Here is an 18,194-nt window from a genome sequence, read left to right on the forward strand (position 1 = left end):
TTCAGTTTTGCATAAAATACCTGATGTGCTTTTATGCTTAAGGGGGTTTCTTGTATTAATCACGAAGTCGCATGTTCTGCATAACATGCACAACTTGCAATGTGGGGCACATATCAATAATAGTGTGTCTGTACAATTGTCTCAAGGCCTGCTCAGTAACCGGGCAGTAATATGGTAGAACTTTTGTATAATGTCTCTTTATTAACTAACGAACCATGTAAAATACCCTTTTCAAAGACTTTGGTGACAGAGGCTTTGTCCAAATCAGTGTCATGAGGAAAGGCCACTGTACCTGATATGAAAACCATTTCAGCTTCAATTTTTGCATGTCACTTACATTTACATGTCAGACCTTTCGAAGGTCGTCAGCTGAGTTTTGAAGGCTCCTGGCTGAAGTTCTGCTGAGCAGATGAATTTTTAAAAATATAATTTTTGCTTCCAGCTCGGAATAATAACTGTAAGCAGATGAAATGCCGGTGTTTTCCACATGTGTGACTAACTCTGCCCAGCTGTTTTGATAAGTGCCAAATCATATAGGAACTCCAGTCGAAAATGATGGCTGAAGTTACCCAGGACGTGTGGAAATAAATTATTACTGGCATGGGCTCAAAGTAATAGTACCTGGCGTTTAAAAAAAACTTCAGGTTGCCTCCCCTACTTTCATTGATAAATTCAGTCCCAGTTATTGTTACTTATTATTTTGTCTTCAGAAACTGCTACAATTGAACATTTTTCTTTTTAACAGTATTAATGGAACTGACTGCTGAAATGACACTTGCATTATGTAGTCAGGCAAATTAGAACCCCAGATTTGTTCAATGAATGCACCCATTTGCCGTCTAACTGGAAAAAGTGATGATCACAACTTTAGCACAGGGCTAAATAGCTGGCTTTTAAAGCAGACCAAGGCAGGCCAGCAGTACGGGTTCAATTCTCGTACCAGCCTCCCGAACAGGCGCTGAAATGTGGTGACTAGGGGCTTTTCACAGTAACTTCATTTGAAGCCTACTTGTGACAATAAGCGATTTTCATTTCATTTCAAGAGATAATGCTAGGACAAAATGTAACTCCATTTTAATTTTGTCTTCTTACAGTTATTTGCAGTATTAATGATCTTGTTTAACTGGCAGGTATTTATTGAGCTTTTGCTTGTAGACACTCAGCTTGATATTGCATCCATTGCATTCCAGTTGCCAGCTGCAGAAATGTGTTTCCGTTTGTTTCATAGCCCTCATGGTAGTGATATGTAGCATGGCTGGTTTTATTTTTAGTGTGTTGCACATTGCTGAAGGAAATAAAGGTTAAAACGAATTAGTCATGTCTACACTTTTTCTTACTAACACAAACAAACCATGTTTTTTTTATATTGAGTTTTATGACCCTTTCTTAATGCAGCAGATCCAAATCTATTGGGGACATAACCGGAGGGGGGGGGAGGGGGGGAGAAAAACTGGATATTCCAGAAACACAGTGCACATAAGTAGATTAACATCTGTAAAAAGAAAGATGGCTCAACATTTTGCGTGTAACTCTTCATCGGAAAGTGTTGCTGCCTCTGAAAAAAAAAGTCAAGCAGCACAAAAAGGTGCTTAACTTTTGCTGCTCGGTTTACGATAACAACTAATGAGCACATTTATATTATAGTAACAAATAAAGCAAACTAGTCCCAGGCTTGTCTTGGTGCGGTCCAGTTGGTGTCAAATCCAAGTCACAATAAATAGCCCATTCGAGGCTTTGAGATAATTATTCTCAGGGTGGCATGGTGGTGTAGTGGTTTGCACTGCTGCCTCACGGCGCCGAGGACCCAGGATCGATCCTGGCCCTGAGTCACTGTCCGTGTGGAGTTTGGACATTCTCCCCTAATCTGCATGGGTCTCACCTCCACAGCCCAAAGATGTGCAGGGTAGGTGGATTGGTCATGTTAAATTACCCCTTAATTGGAATAGCATAATTGGGTACTATAATTTATTTTTAAAAAGATAATTATTCTCAAGCACAATTTCTTTTGAGGTTGTGAATAAACTCTTTGAGGAGCGGGGAAATATAGTTTATTTCATGTTTATTATTTTCATGTTTATTATGAAACATTTTTTAAAAATCTCCCCAGTTATGTAGAAGAAGTTTAAAAAAAATCTGTTTTAAGAAACAAATTGTTAAACACTTTTTAAAATAAAAACCTCTGGGGATTTTGAACTCTGGTAACCAGGGATATATTTGAATCCTGGATTTCAGAGAGGGTTTGGGAGCCCGTGGAGAGCAGTAAAATATTGGCAGCAACAGGGCCCTCGGGATGAAGTTCTGGAGTCAAAATCTTGTTTCAGAATTTGCTGGCCTATTTTAGCTACTGAATAGTACTTCACGGTTGCTTAGCTACTAGTTGTGTACTGTTTAGAAACACCGAGTAGATAAATTGCCGTTCACGGAAAATAATTGAGGCATCGTTTAAAAACAGACTTTTGAACTTCCGTTGAGCAACTAGTTCAGTTTTGTTGCCAGAGCAATCCAGACATCAATTTTATATTACGTGGCTTAGGCTACTGGCAAATAAATGAACGACTCCACTTACCCAGTACATACTTGTATTTATAGTTTTCCTTTCAGTTTAATTAATTCCTTCTGTTTGTTCCAAAATAGATTAAGAGATGCTTTGCCTTTCTGTCAACCATTTTGTTTGGCATCTACTGCATTTTTCACTATTAATTGTTAACAGATATAATTTGTTGAAATTAAATTAAAATTAAAGTAAAGTTCAAGTAAATGGTTATTTTGGCCACTTGCCTATTGATAATTGCGATTGTTTTCTGGGAGGATCAGTAACTCTGCTATAGCGTATAGCATTGCTGATTAGTTTGTGTGCATGTATTTTGAGTAAATCATTGCAAACTCCAGGTTGAAGTTATCATTCAGATTTTACCAAGCGGGAACATTTGTGACTATAATAAATATTTCCATTAATCTTCCTTCCCCCAGAAGAAGAAGCTGAACTTGGTAACCTAGTTGTTTCAGATATTACCTCAGAAGGCTTCACGCTCTCTTGGACAGCAGAAGATGAGGCATTTGATTATTTTGTCATAGACGTTAGAGATTTTGACAGCTCGCTTGATCCAATACAACAGGCTCTGTCAGGCAAAACACGAACTTCTGACATCTCAGGTCTAGTCGAAGGCACTGGATACCAAATTAATGTTACTGGCGTAATTCAAGGCTGGCGCTCACAACCTCTTACTGCTGTCGCTGCTACAGGTATTACCACTTGCAAAAAGCAAAAGAAAAGGCACCCGCTTTCGTGGTTTTGTTTTACAACTGCAAGGATAACTTTCCTCTTTAAAACAAAATACAACTGTCTCTCGTTATAATAGTGCTAATTACCATACTAATATCTCCAATACGCCTGGAAAGAGCCACGACTCTTTTTATAGCATGTTTCTTGTATTAATGTTTATATTTCCTCTCTTTCATTCCCCCCAGACTACCTTATCCAGTTAGAAACCCCTTCAACTCAAAGGTGTAGTTTGGGTTAGATCATTTACTTTGTAAGTGGTAATGGACACAGATAAAATAATATTGACAGTGACAGGATGCGAAGAGCAGACACCATCAAATTGATCAATCCCGCCAGGTTCTATCATAGTCCAAATACCCAACCAGTGTATACTGTCCAGTGGAAGTAGACCCAGATTCCATTGTCATCTTCTGGTCACTCTCTGCATAATAACTGAAGAGCTCTGCATTATGAATTCCAAATATTAGTCAACCTTACCACATCTACTCAATTTTGAATGAGTTTTAAATGTGGCTTCATATTAGACTACAATTTGAAACCCCAGTGCTACCTGACACGTTTCTGACTTCAATGTGTTCCACAATCAGATTGAGATGACACTTGAGTTCTGAGGGAAGATCTTCATGCATTTCTGTTCAAGTGCACTGGATTACCTAAGCACAGCCCGTATCATGAAATCAGATGATGCCTTTCATCTCAAATCAGAATGAAGACTCAGGAAGTCTTCCACGCTACCAAATTAGTTATCTAATAGGTCAATTACTCGGCACGGTGGCAGAGTGGTTAGCACTGCTGTCTCACGGCGCCAGCAACCCGAGTTCGATTCCGACCTTGGGTGTCTGTCTGTGAGGAGTTTGCATGTTCTCCCCATGTCTGTGTGGGTTTCTTCCAGGTCTCTGGTTTCTTACCACAGTATAAAGATATGCAGGTTAGGTGGAACATAGAATTTACAGTGCAGGAGGAGTCCACCTGGCCCATCAAGTCTGCAACAGCCCTCGGAAAGAACACCCCACCCAAGCCCACACCTCCACCCTATCCCCACAACCCAGCAACCCTACCCAACCTTTTAGGACACTAAGGGCAATTTAGCATGGCCAATCCACCTAACCTGCACATCTTTGGACTGTGGGAGGAAACCAGAGCACCCAGAGGAAATCCACGCAGACACGAGGAGAAAGTGTAAACTCCACAGAGACAGTCACCCGAGGTCGGAATTGAACCCAGGTTTCTGGAGTTGTGAGGCAGCAGTGCGAACCACTGTGCCACCATGCTGCTAAATTGCCCCGTAGGGTGGGGTTACAGGAATAGGGTGGGATTGGGTTTAGGTAGGGTGGTCACGAAGACTTGATGGGCCAAATGCCCTCCTTCTGCACTGTAGAGATTCTGTGATTCTACGATATTGATGCAAAATCCTTTCAAGTACATGGGGGCACAAAAGTTATAGTATCACTGTCCCATTGCACAATTAAAACTCGTAGATTTTTTTCAAGCAAAGGTCAACCATCTGACCATACAAAATTATTCCCAATGATAGCAAAAAATCTTCCAGGAAAATAAATTAAAATTCAATACTCTTTGCTTAAGGAGAATTACATTAAGTTTAAATAATTCTCATGAAGTGCTGAAATTGAATAATTTTACTTTTTGGAACTATAATGCTATTCCCCACATATTCCTACATAGTCATTGTGGTGCCATTGACTTTCTGCATTTCTGCATTTACCATTGCCTGCTTGTGTGAAGAACTTTTAAAATTGCCCAATTATATAATAGATCCATCCAGCTGCCAAAACTCTGTAGTCAGCGCCTCCAGATATATTCATCCCACACTCAGAATATGCTTTTTCTTCTTGAGAAATGGGTATGCCCCAAATTTCAGCAGGGTCCTACCGGTCTCCTGCTAAAACTGAGGGCCTAGATCAAGAGGATGCCAGGAAAACAGTGTAAGTGGTCAATTTTAGCCATTTTCACAGGGAATTCCACAGATCACAAGCAAAACTCTGTAACTATTCCAGGTGTCACCAACCCCCCAGGGTTGGCCTGGTGTCTCCAGGAATTGAAGATCAATCTCCAGGACACTGCTGTCAGCAACCCCCCTTGGCTGACAGTCAAGCATCGCACAATTGGGGAATGCATTTCTTGGCTGTCCAGTTGGCATGGGGAGGCACTGCGTCTCAAGGATGATGCTTTGGCCAATGGCTGGACCATAGGGGCAACTCATTGGATGGAACTTCCAGAAATACACTTGAGCACAGTTGACAGCCCTAATCCCAGGTACTTGTTTCTACCTGAGTAGGTCCAAAGCAATGGTGTCTAGAGATGAACCACTTTGCAACTGGTGGACCTGTTGCTTTTGGTGTAGTTCTAAAGATTAAAGCTAAATGTTTGGTATGAGAAGTCTTATGGAAAGAAAAATGGAAAGTAATTGCGGCACAAGTGTTTTTATCATACAGTGCAGTTACTGCAAATGATTTGAAAACTTCCCATCTAACAAAAAGAAGTAAAGCCAAAGTAAGTCTGTTAAGGATAATGGGGTGAAACTGGTCTACCCCAGCTGTGCAAAACAAGCTTGTACCAAATTGATAGTCTGGTATAAGCTGTGCCAGTTTTTATTTTCCCTTGTTTTTTTGGAAACGATTGTTAAGATTTTTAATTTCAAACCAAGTAACAGCAACAGCGAGGCTAGGAAGATTCCCCAAGATGTATTTAAATTATCGTTCTGTGAACTTTCGTGGAAAGAAGATCTGGCATGATGAGAAATCACTGGTCAATTTGCCACGAGCTTCTCTTCGTGCAGCCAGATTGGAAGCAGTTTCACCCACTATAAAAGTAAAATCCAATCATGGAAGAACCTCGACCAGTTTTACAATGATCAGATTATGGGGTGTACGATTTTGTGGGGTAATGTGAAGCAGCTGATAGTGAAACACAAGCTCATCTAAAAATCGGGAAATATAAGACGGACTACCAATTCACTAACCCCTGCTTTATACCATCGCCACAGAGGTAAAATCCATCCCGATGCTTTTCTTAATTGCTTTTAAGTTTCACATCTACAGTCTCTTTTAAGTTGAGACTTGGTAACACTAAATTGCTGCATTTACACTTGGGACATGATAGCTGATTTCTAGTTCACACACATGGACATTGCTAGGGATTCCAAAGTATTGTTTTCTAGTATCATTCTGGAATTAACTTAAATTCTAACTCGTTTGGCACTGGAATGATTCAGGGGGAAAGGGTCTCAAGTCGGTACTTTTTAAAAACTTGCAGCCAAATAGTTATCACAAGTAGTTATAAGGGGTCTTTCTCAGGTTGGAGGGCAGTAACCAGTGGAGTGCCACAGGAACATAGTGCTGGGACCGCATCTCTTCTCAATATGGGTATTAATGATTTGGAAAAAGGATCAGAGAGTACTATGGCCACATTTGCAGAAGATACCAAGGTGGGAAGGAAGGCAGGTTGTAAGAAAGATATAAATAGTTTATAGAGATATACTGACAGGTTAAGTGAGAAATTTGGCAACTGGAATTCAATGTGGGAAAATATGATATTGTTCATTTGAAAGAAAGAATGAAAAGGTAGATTATTATTTAAATGGAGAGAGACTGCAGAAAGCTATAGCACAAAGGAACTTGGGGTTCCTTGTTCATGAAACCCAGAAAGCTAGCATACAGGTGCAGGAGGGAATAGTGAAGGCAAATGGAATGCTGGCTTTTATTTCAAGGGGGCTGGAGTATAAAAGTAAAGTGGTGTTGCTGCAACTGTACAACATCCCAGTGGGGCCGCATTTAGAATATTGTGTACAGTTTTTGTCCCCTTACTTAAGGAAAGTTATATCATGGGACGCAATACATTGGAGGTTTACTAGCTGATCTCGGGCATGGAGGGACTGCTATCTGAGGAAAGATTAATCAGGTTAGTCTGTAACCTTTGAATTTCAGAAGAATGAGAGGTGATATGATTGAAACATATAAGATTCCTCGGGGGTTAGACAGGGTAAATGTTGAGAGGGTGTTTCTACTCATGGGAGAGTGCAGGACCAGAGGGTATAGTCGCAGAATAAAGGGTGGCCATTTAAGATGGATTTGAGGAAGAGTCTCTTCTCTCAAGGAATGGTGAATCTTTGAAATTTGTTGCCCCCGGAAGTGGAGTTCAAGTTCTTGAACATTTTCAAGGCTCAGATTGATATGTTTTAAATCAGTAATGGAATGAAGAGTTATGGAGAGAAGGCAAGAAAGTTGACTTCATAAATGTTAGATCAGCCATGCTCTTATTAAATGGCAGGAGCCTAATCCTGTTCCTATTTCTTATGATCTATGGTCTTATTGCTTACATTCAACTGGCAATCGGGTCTCACTGCATGTGTGAAGCAGATACGCTGTCGAATAATTCCTGGCTCTCTTTTCAAACGCCTCTGGTTATGTGGTGAAATTCTGACAATAGATACTTCACACTGCTTACTATAATGTGGGATGATATTCAACAGCACTTGACTAAGATGCTAAACCATGAATGGCAAAAACTGACAATTTAAACTGTCTTAACTGCATTGACCAGTTGATCCATTCAATTTTGGAAGATCCAGGTTAATCAAAGCATGCCACTGAAATGTTAAAACATAGAAAATAGAAACAGGAGGACGCCATTTGGCCCTTCAAGCCTGCCCCGCATTTCATTCTGATCATGGCTGATCATCAAGTTCAATACCCTGATCCCACCTTCCCCGCATATCCCTTGATCCCTTTAGCCCCAAGAACTATATTTAATTCCTTGTTGAAATTACATAACATTTTGTCCTCAACTACATTCTGTGGTAGCGAATTCCACAGATTCACCACTCTTTGGGTGAAGAAATTTCTCCTCAGCTCAGTCCTAAAAGGTTTATCCCTTATCCTGAAACGATGACCCATAATTCTGGACTCCCCCACCATCAGGAACATTCTGAATCTATCCATCTAATCCTGTTACAAGTTTGTATGTTTGTGTGAGATCTCCTTTCACTCTTCTAAACTCCAATGAATATAATCCTAACCGACTTGGTCTCTCCTCATGTGACAGTCCCACCATCCCAGGAATCAGTCTGGTAAACCTTTGCTGCACTCCCTCCATAGCAAGAACATCCTTCCTCAGATAAGGACTCCAAATTGGCACACAATACTCCAGATGTAGCCTCACCAATGCCCTATACAATTGCAATAAAACATCTCTATTCCTATAATGAAATCCTCTCATTATGAAGGCCAACGTATTTTTTGCCTTGTTTACTGCCTGTTTACCTGCACACTTACTTTCAGTGACCGATGCACGAGAATACCAAGGTCTCGCTGAGTATCCACCTCTCTCAATTTACACCCATTCAAATAATAATCTGCCTTTCTATTTTTGCTACCGAAACAGATAACCTCACATGTATCCGCATTATACTGCATCTGCCATGCATGCATTTGAAGGACGATAATGAACAATTAGATCATAGAATCTTACAGCACAGAAGAAGTCATTTGCCCACCATGCCTATAACATCTCTGTAAGAACTGTAAGAAGCCACGTGTGGGAAGATGAAATAGTTAGTCTAATTAAAACAATATTTCTTCAGGATTCTTGTTGGACACTAATGACAAATGCAAAGAGATAACATGCAGCACTTAACTGTCCTTTAATGTCATACCTTTGCATGTGTTATGAATGCTGCTTGTGAAAATACTTATAATTTGCACAAATTGCCATGTACCCCTTATCTTCTAAGAGCCTGTCAATAACTTAGTAACCAATTTCTGCATGCAACATTTAATGATAATCATCTATGGTAGTCATCATAGAATGGAATTGCTTAGAGTGTGACAAATTTCCTTTTGTTACTTTGTGGTTAAGTCGCAAAATAGAATACTATCTTCACTCTTCAGAGGATTCCACTGGGCTCCCGCTGAAATCAGCTTGCAATTTTTAAATAAGGGCTTCACATGTTGCAGCTGCATACCGGAATCATGTTGATCTAATTCCCTTGATACAAAGCACAACCTGAATCTATTGATGAGAGTTCATTCACCTTTTAGTCTCTGCAATATTTCCCTGCTCGCTTATATAGCAGGTCATGTAAGATATACATGAGCCATTTGGGTTACTTTTGCTTCTCACCCTTGCGTCTCCTAAATGAAGTGACTCATGTTAACATATGATCCCATGAGTCCTGACAGTCCTTTAACATGGCCACTCATCATGTGTGTACCGAAGTGTTGTTGGCTGACTGACTTTGGGAGACACCTATCCTCATTGATATCCATACAAGTCCACTTCCACTGGATAGCAATTGAGTGGGAGCTCTGGTTGATTATTTTGTTTATCTTTTCCTAGTCTAGGAACACTAAGACCAATTGTACTACCCATTTGGGGGCCTGGCTGAAATCAGCTAACTCAGGGCATCGAGGGTATGTATATATCAGTGATAAAGCATCTAATGAGAGCCCAAATATCTTGTTCAAAATGTTCCCTTGAGCTGAAAAGGAGTTGCTTCAGTAATGATCTCCCTGATATCATAACACTCTTTTTTGGAAGCTGTTATCCTTACATTTAATGTTAACTAGTTTCTTCATTTTAGGCATTTAGTACATGGCCATTTCTGCGAATCTATAAAGTGCGGGTGCTGAATAAGTTCATAAATTTAAGTCAATAGTTGTGAAGTCATAGCCTGGTAGTGTTTGATAAGAGCTGTAGACAAAGCATGAATATGACAGCTGTCTTTCATTTATGTTCTTCCTGAAATAATTCCCTGTTTCTCCAGAGGAAAAGCCCAAAATGGAAAACCTAATGGTTTCACACATAAACTCTTACGGATTCAAAATATCATGGAACGCAACGGATGGGGCCTATGAAAGTTTTGTTATAATGGTTAGAGATTCTGGCAGGTTGTTGGAGCCAATGGAACACAAAGTGTCAGGAGATCGTCACTCAATTGACATCAAAGGCCTGATTACTGGGATTGGTTATGATATTAATGTCTATGGTGTAGCCAGTGACCAGCGTTCTAAGCCCCTATATGCTAAGACGGCAACAGGTATTTTTAATCAACTGAGGTCTCTGTTGCTTGTTTGTGTGTGTCTTTATTGACAAGAAGTTTTGTTCCTCTTTCAAAGTAATACATTAACTCTCTGCAAACATTATTCAGACTCAGAGTATTAACCATTAACCTCTTCACATTAATGGTTGTTTGTCTGGTGTTTTTTTCAGAATTTAAATATTTAAATAAGTCTTAAGGAAAAGGGCCCATAGAGGAAACAGCGTTTTGGATTATTTCAATTGCAAAATAAAATTACATTAAAATTTGATTTTTAAAAAAATATTAACATTGTGAAATATCTTCAGAGTTAATGGGGGTGAGGAATTGTTCTACACCAGCAGTGCGAAATGGACTTGTGGCAAATCAGCAGATAGTTTTTCACTGGGTTGCTTTTTATTTTCCCTTGGCTTGAAAAATAGTCGCAAGATTTTTTAATTTTGAGCCAAGTAAAAGCAGCAGAGAGTTGAGGAAACCAGTCTTCACAAAGAGCTTGAACTATCATTCCCTGAATGTCAGTGGAAAGGAGATCAGGGGCAGTAAAAACCCAGCAATTCGCTACTTGCCGGTTTCGAGCTGCTGATGTAGATGGGTTTCTCCTTCTGTGGGGAGGGAAGAGATTAAACACACACTGCACTCGATGTGGAACGAGCCTAGATTTTGGTTCACGCGGCGATCATCAATTTTTACACAAGCGATGGAATTCTACGTCATTATTTCGTTTTTTATGAATGAAAATAATGCAGACCCAACATAAATGGAGCAGTTTTTATTAAAACATGGTGTGAATTGACTTTTTGGAATCTTGATCCAGTTGCTAAAGGACAGGAGCTCACACCATCTATCCTTATAAGTGAAGCCGAGGTGGTGTGAAGCTGAAAAGTGACACTCTGTCATTGTACAAATATTTTGAGGTTAGGGTTAACGGCAATATAGGGGAAGCTTTATTCGGCCCTTTGAGTGGCATTCCTGTTTGAATGTGCTTCGAGCTGACACAGTCCTCGTGGGGAAAAACGTTCAATTTCCTCTGGTTCCTCATCTTGATGAGAACGAAAATAAAGGTTCCCCGTAGTCAATAAATCACAACCAGCATTCACAGGTAACCTTTCAGTGATGACTTGTGCCATGCTGAGGGGAACCTGAATTGAAGGCCTGCTGAAAATGCAACCTTTATGTTTGTGCATGGCCATTTCCAATTGCTCGATCGTTGTTACAGTCTTCTCGTGAAACATTGCTTTAAATCAGAATGCTGGCTTTTAACCTTTGTCAGATTGTGTCTAAACCTTTTACCTGTCTCCTTAGAATGGTCCCGGACATAATCCCTGAAACAAGGGATTCATAAGGAAAATGCTGACTGATAGTGTGTTCAATGTGCTGTGTTTATTTTCTTGTGATTACTGAAATCTATTATCCAGTTGTGGACATACTAATTCCAATATTCTTCCAGCATTCGTGTTTGTTACTGGGACAATATAACTGCTTATGGTTATACGTAAATATTCCTTTGTTATCCCCCTTGTTTCCAATAACCAAATTATTCATTTTGTGTGTCTAAAATGCTCCTTGATGCTTTCTTTAGATTTGGTATTGCTTGCTTACAACAATCTTATGATGACATTCAGTCAATGCTTCTACAAGACCGAATGACTATCCGTGTCTTTGTCATTGTTAATTCTCCATTGCTCTGTATGTGTCTCATCTTCCCCTTACGCTGTTGCTTGGGTTGATCACCATTTTCAATAAGCCTGACTCGTTCTGAAGCAAAGTGGACTGAATCAGGGTTGGATGGAACCAGGCGTGAACTGGAATCAACCCAGATTCATCCACAACAGAGAAGTGGCATAACCTGTCATTAGAGAGTGTTTCTTCCTTTTAGATATGCACAACTAATTAATAACTAAATTACATTTTAGGTTTGTGACATTTTTTCTTGATTCCAGATTGTTAACCAAACCAATCGATTTTGCAATAAACTTATTGCACAAACTTTGGAAAATACCCTACCAATACGTCTGTAACTAAGTCATTTAAGTTGGTCAACTGTTTGCTTTCATTGTCTGTCATCCTTACTATCCTGCCTTGGTTTCTCAAGAAATTAACATTGGCGCAATTAACATTAACGTTATTACCTATAATTGATCAAAGTGAAGGAAAGCTGGAACTTATGTAACTTGTTTCTCCCTCAGAGGCCGAACCTGAAGTGGACAACTTAGCCGTTTCTAATGTTACCTCAGATGGCTTCACACTTTCGTGGACAACAGACGAGAATGACTTTAATTACTTTAATATTAAAATTAGGGATTCCGGGAAGGAATCTGCTCCTCTGGATTATACAGTGTCAGGTGATTTACGAACGGCTGGCATCACGGGCCTGCCTGATGGTACTGAATATGATATTTCCTTGGTTGGCATTGCAGAGGGACGACATTCGCAGCCAATAAATACCATAGCAGTCACAGGTATTACTTGTATTTTTTGACAGACTCGGTGTTTATTCCTCTTTCACAACTAATTGACTAGTGCTTTTTCTCCAGGTTCAACATTTTCCCCAGAAGACTGTTGATAAACACAGAAGAGATTGCATCATGCTTTCCTAAACCTTACTTACAAATGTTTCGACTTTATTTTTGTCCCTTTTGGAACTTGCCTCTGCTACCTTTATTGCTTCAACCATTGGACTTCCCTGGTGTGTCATCAACTAGCAGGAGGAAGCTTTCTGCGGAGCAGAAGGGTGAGGGAGTTGTATCAAGCAGGAGACGCAGCTGCGTAGAACAAGGAGCATAGTGCTGAGTAAAGTGCCCCAGTTCTATCGAATCGTTCTGTAAGCTGGTTGGTGAAAACCACACAAAGCTTTACTTTACTGAGAGAGTTTACTGACTTTGTTCAGTCTCCTAACTCTCCTCAGCCCAGTGTCCCGGCCATCGCCTATTTATTCTCTTTTGAGCAAAACTAATTAAACAAACTTGTCCCTTATTTATATGTGCTCAAAGTGCTTAATTACACAATGCTCTTCACCTGTGTATCCTGACAATATAGTTAACAAACTATCAACACAGCATTGAAGAATATTTGATTCTGCATATTAGTGATGTCACATGATTCAAAAGATAAGTGCGGGCTGCATCAATATCTATCCTGCCACTGGAAAGGCCTTCATCCAGAACATACATTTTTTTAAAAATAAATTTAGAGGACCCAATTATTACTTTTCCAATTAAGGGGCAATTTAGTGTGTCCAATCCACCTTCCCTGCACATCTTTGGGTTGTGGGGGTGAAACCCACGCAGACACGGGGAGAATGTGCAAACTTCACATGGACAGTGATCCAGGACCGGGATTCGAACCCGGGTCCAAAGCGCCGCAGTCTCAGTGCTAACCACTGCGCCACCGTGCTGCCTTTCCAGAACATACAGTTGATTCAGTTTGAGTGGCTATGCAGGAATTATAGGAAACCTTAGAATAGTTTTTTGCAAAGGTCCTGCGTCAACATCTAACTCTTTCGTTTTAACAAAAGACTGAATTCAACTGCATAACATGGCAGTTCGGAACCTATGCTCATTTGTTTGGTGGGGAAAGGAAGTGGTTGATGATGGTTTGGGGAGGGCAGGAGGTTAGGGGTGAGCAGAAGAGATTCTGAGGACAAACAAGTATTCTGGGCGGGATTCTCCATCGGTGGGATCTTCCACTTCGCCAGCAGCGCACTCACGCCTGTGATTTCCCGACGGCTCGGGGGGTGGCCACAATGGGAAACCCATTGGCCGGCTGCCGAGATGGAGGATCCTGCTGCCGGTGCTGCGCCAGAAAACTGGTCTGGCGGGACAGAGAATCCGCTCAGGGTTTCTTTCTCAAGATCTTTCCATCAATGCAATGTATAACCAATAAATTGTGGGCCTTGAATCAAACAGCCAGTTTATTTCCCCTGTCAGTTATTATTTGAAGCCTTCTTGTTAAGAATTCCTGTATTCTATCTACTAAAAAACATTTTTTAAATCGTTTAATATCAGAATGTTTGAAGACTATCACACTTGATGCTGATCCATTTATTCTTACCGTTTTCAGAATGCTTTGAACAAATTTGCTGTCCAGCTGGCATATTTAAGTCGATCTTGCCATGTTTATTTTTGCCATTCTTTGATTCTGCAGCAATATCTTGTCTTTCATCGCACGTGCAGAGCTGTCAGTGAAGTATAACAAGACCACCAATGCTCTGCACCTCCTGCATCCTCCACTTAGCCAGCTTCTGCTATTCTTTCATAATCATGAGCACATTTTCCATCTTGTTTCATTTACACGAACTGTTTATGCAGCTGCTGTGTACACAGCATTGTGCGTCTACCATCCTGCTCCCTCTATTGGGAAGCATTTCAGCCGAGACTCAGTTCAGTGCCTTTGCTGATTAACTTGCACTGTTTTTCTCAAACAAAGGATGGGTGTATGAAGCAGAAAAGACATTACAAAAACAATCAGTTGAAAGGATACTTTCATGAAACATGGTCAGCAAACATTTTTGTTTGGTGGGGGGGGCGGGGGGGGGGGGGGGGGCGGGCGCCAGTCGTGTTCTGCATTGTTTTTGTCACAATATTGACATCATAGAGTCATCAGCCCATCGTCTCTGCACCGACCATCAAGCACCAAGCTACTCTAATCCCACTTTCCAGCACTTGATCCGTAGCCTTGTGTGCTATGACATTTCAAGTGCTCATCTAAATCATGAGCAGTGTTTCATTTTAACATGCTTGCAAACAAATGGACATGCAATCCCAGTTAAATTTTCATGGAGATGATTAGCCTCTGTTAGGATTTGCTAAACTGGTCCACAAAGTTCTAAGCCTGTGATACAAACGCCTGGCTTTTGCTGTGTATTATGGTAGTTAGTGATTTATTATTGTGGGGCCTTATTAAAACTGCCTTTCCATTGATTTTTATTTTCATTTACTGCTCTAAAATTTGCTTTGTCTTGTTCGTGTTCTGTACTTTTGTGCTCGATTGTATTTTGTTTCATTCTTAAAGTCATGCGACATATACTTTCAGATAAGATCCTATATTGAATGTGTGCTAAAGTAAGACGTTCAAATTGTGACATTGGAAATCAGTGTTTCTGATTGATTAATCTGTGTTCATTGCATCTTGTCATGGTTTTCCTCAGATGTGAAAGAACATCCACTTCGAACTCAATTGAAATATTTTTGGCTTTCTTTTCCAATCTCTCTGACAGGATTAGGAGCTCCTAAGGGTATTCAGTTTACAGATATCACCGACACCACACTGACAGTCAGGTGGGACCTTCCCAGAACCTACATCACCAGTTTCAAGATCATTTATGTGCCAACTGATGGAGGTAAGATGTCACGATAACTTGTCAGAACCTCTGGTTTATGCCAAACAAAAATCAAATCCACATTCAATCATTTACTTTACAATATAATGTAGAGGGTTTTCATTCCAGTTTGATGAAAAGTCACCACAGCCGAAAGAGCCCAAGATTCTTGTACTAGTCGGAACATGATACTTGCACCAAGTCTCCAATAATTCTGGGATTTATCAGTTGACTTTGCAAGGGGCACAACCTTTACTTGCCCCTTATACTGCCTGAAATGATGGTAGAAGCAGATTGAACAGTAATTTTCATAAGGGAATGAGATAAATGCTTGAAGGGGAGAAAATTGCAGGGCTAGCGGGAAACAGTTGGTGTCGGGGGGTGCAAGGGAGAGGGGGGCATGAGTTGGGCGTGGAGTGTAACTCTTTCAGAGAGCTGACACAGGCATGATGGGCAAATGGCCCCCTCCAGTAAGCTGCTATGATTCTATACTAATTTTCACAGGTGCAAGTAATACTGAGACAGTTGATGGCAGCAAGACTCGAATTACACTGCGGAAGCTGATCCCTGCCACTAAATATGAAATCAAAGTCATCTCTGTTAAAGGCTTTGAGGAGAGTGAACCAATTTCAGGCACAGTAGATACAGGTAAGCTAACCCAAAAAGCAATAGCAGAGTAGACCATCCATATTGTATCGTTAATGAATTAGTGGCTGCCTGCCCAAAGTTTATTGTGCAAGTGTAGCACTCTCCTTTGGATTTTTCTGCGCATCTGTTGAAGTAACAGGAAATAATACCTTAACTAAATGTTGATATTTAATGGTTTGAATGACTGACAATAAAGCAATTTTTAATTCATCTTGAAAAACTGTGGTCCAAGGAATCTCCAACAACACGCACTGAGCCAGAGTGGGCCTCACTTTCACTTCTGTTTTCAGATTGGGTTATTCCAGGAACTGTCCCAGAAACATTTCAAGAGCGCAGTAATCCAGTCAATCGCAGAGGCATGATCCCTTCCTGTTGACTGCCTTCCATAGTGCTAATCAAGCCAGCTTCCAAGATTCAAACCAACACAGCCCTTGAAAGAATAGCTCTAACATCCTGCTGTCAGGATGAAGACACAAAAGTTTGCACTCTAAATTCAGGGAACCTGGCCATTTCCTTTCTGCATGGCGGTCTCCATAGAGGAACAAGACTATGTAGATGTGACCACAACTGAGCATAAAAGCAAGAACAATGTGCATAAATTGTTGCGCGTGAACTGGAATTCAGTAATAACTGGGATGAAAGGGCCTTCACTGCAGTTACAGCGCCCTAATAGTAGTTTGTGGATTCAAAATAAGGAGGTGGCTAAGACTCCCATCTTGTTATGAGATTGTGCGATGAGCTTTCCAAATCTTTCTCGCTGCCTTAGAGGCGGGAACACTCACAACATTTAAGAAGCATTAAGATGAGCACTGAGACTGCCGTAGCACAGAATCTCCAAGTGCTGGAAAATGGGATGAGAATAGACACATGCATAACTGCCGGCACAGACACGATGGGCTGAAGTGCCTCTTTTTGTGCATTAAAACTGTATGATGCTATCTAAATAGAAAGCAGGGCCTTGACATTTCAGAATTCTGTGGTAGTGCATTAGGGTCTATGAACAAGACCTTGCGTGGCAAAATATTTTGTTCATTTTCCCCCTGGGGAGTAATAGTTTAGCACCATTATTCTGCTGGTTCACACCTCAGGATCAGGGAGCCTTGACAATTAAATGAATAGGATGGGAATATTGGGATGGACCCCGGAAGTGCAGAAAGGTTTAGGTTAGACAGCATGGTTGGTGCAGGTTTAGAGGCCAAAGGACCTGTTCCTGTGCTGTATTTTTCTTTGTTCTTTGTTCTTATATTGAAGTTCCGGACGGAAACAGAGTATAATTGTTTTACTCTGGGAATATAGAATATTGAAGTGCATTTTTGTGATGATTTGTTGTGATTGTCACTTTAAGACCAACAGGGCAGAGTAAGGATCACCTGGCTTGGGGAACCAATTGGGATTGAGAGTGGGTAATCACCCCAGGGGATGGAGTACTCTCTCAGGCAGGAGACATGTAGGGGACTAGGTGCAACCGGGCGGTTGTTGTGCAGTTTTTCTAATGAAGTCGGTGCAAGTGGATCATTGCAACTTTAAAATGATACTTTGCGATTGTATGTTCAAACCGTTAACACATATCGCAACATCATCACAAATAACATGCTTAAAATGAAAACAACTTTTAAGAATTGTGTTCTCAGAGGTAGTTGAACAATATGATCATTCTATTTTTCAAGAATATAGATTGCACAGGTGTGGTGAACGTATTATGGTAACCATTCACCACTGTACTACATTGTACCAGGCTGTTGCCCATGTGGGCTCCACCTATGGACCATTGTACTGTACTACACTGATTGTATCATGTTGGTGCCCTTGTGGGCTCCGCCCCCTTGAGGGGAGGCATAAAAAGCAGCTGCCCTGTAGGCGGCTCTCATTTGCAGAGCAGTCACAGGCAGGCA

The 18,194-nt window shown here is 40.7% G+C and overlaps 1 protein-coding gene across 15 annotated transcripts in view; it reads left to right on the forward strand.

Annotated features, from left to right (window-relative positions):
- The window catches only part of tncb (tenascin Cb), a 417,727-nt gene that overhangs the window by 370,915 nt on the left and 28,618 nt on the right, over positions 1–18,194 (forward strand). For 9 of the 15 annotated variants that reach the window (XM_072488244.1, XM_072488246.1, XM_072488245.1 and 6 more), the window contains 5 exons: positions 2,971–3,243; positions 10,065–10,337; positions 12,524–12,796; positions 15,553–15,675; positions 16,159–16,302. In XM_072488244.1, the coding sequence (XP_072344345.1) occupies positions 2,971–3,243; positions 10,065–10,337; positions 12,524–12,796; positions 15,553–15,675; positions 16,159–16,302 (1,086 nt within the window). The remainder of the gene's footprint in view (positions 1–2,970; positions 3,244–10,064; positions 10,338–12,523; positions 12,797–15,552; positions 15,676–16,158; positions 16,303–18,194) is intronic. The other 6 variants (XM_072488253.1, XM_072488257.1, XM_072488258.1 and 3 more) reach the window with 3 other exon arrangements.

The sequence above is a fragment of the Scyliorhinus torazame genome, chromosome 22, assembly GCF_047496885.1.
Source record: "Scyliorhinus torazame isolate Kashiwa2021f chromosome 22, sScyTor2.1, whole genome shotgun sequence".
In the NCBI taxonomy this organism is placed as follows: domain Eukaryota; kingdom Metazoa; phylum Chordata; class Chondrichthyes; order Carcharhiniformes; family Scyliorhinidae; genus Scyliorhinus; species Scyliorhinus torazame.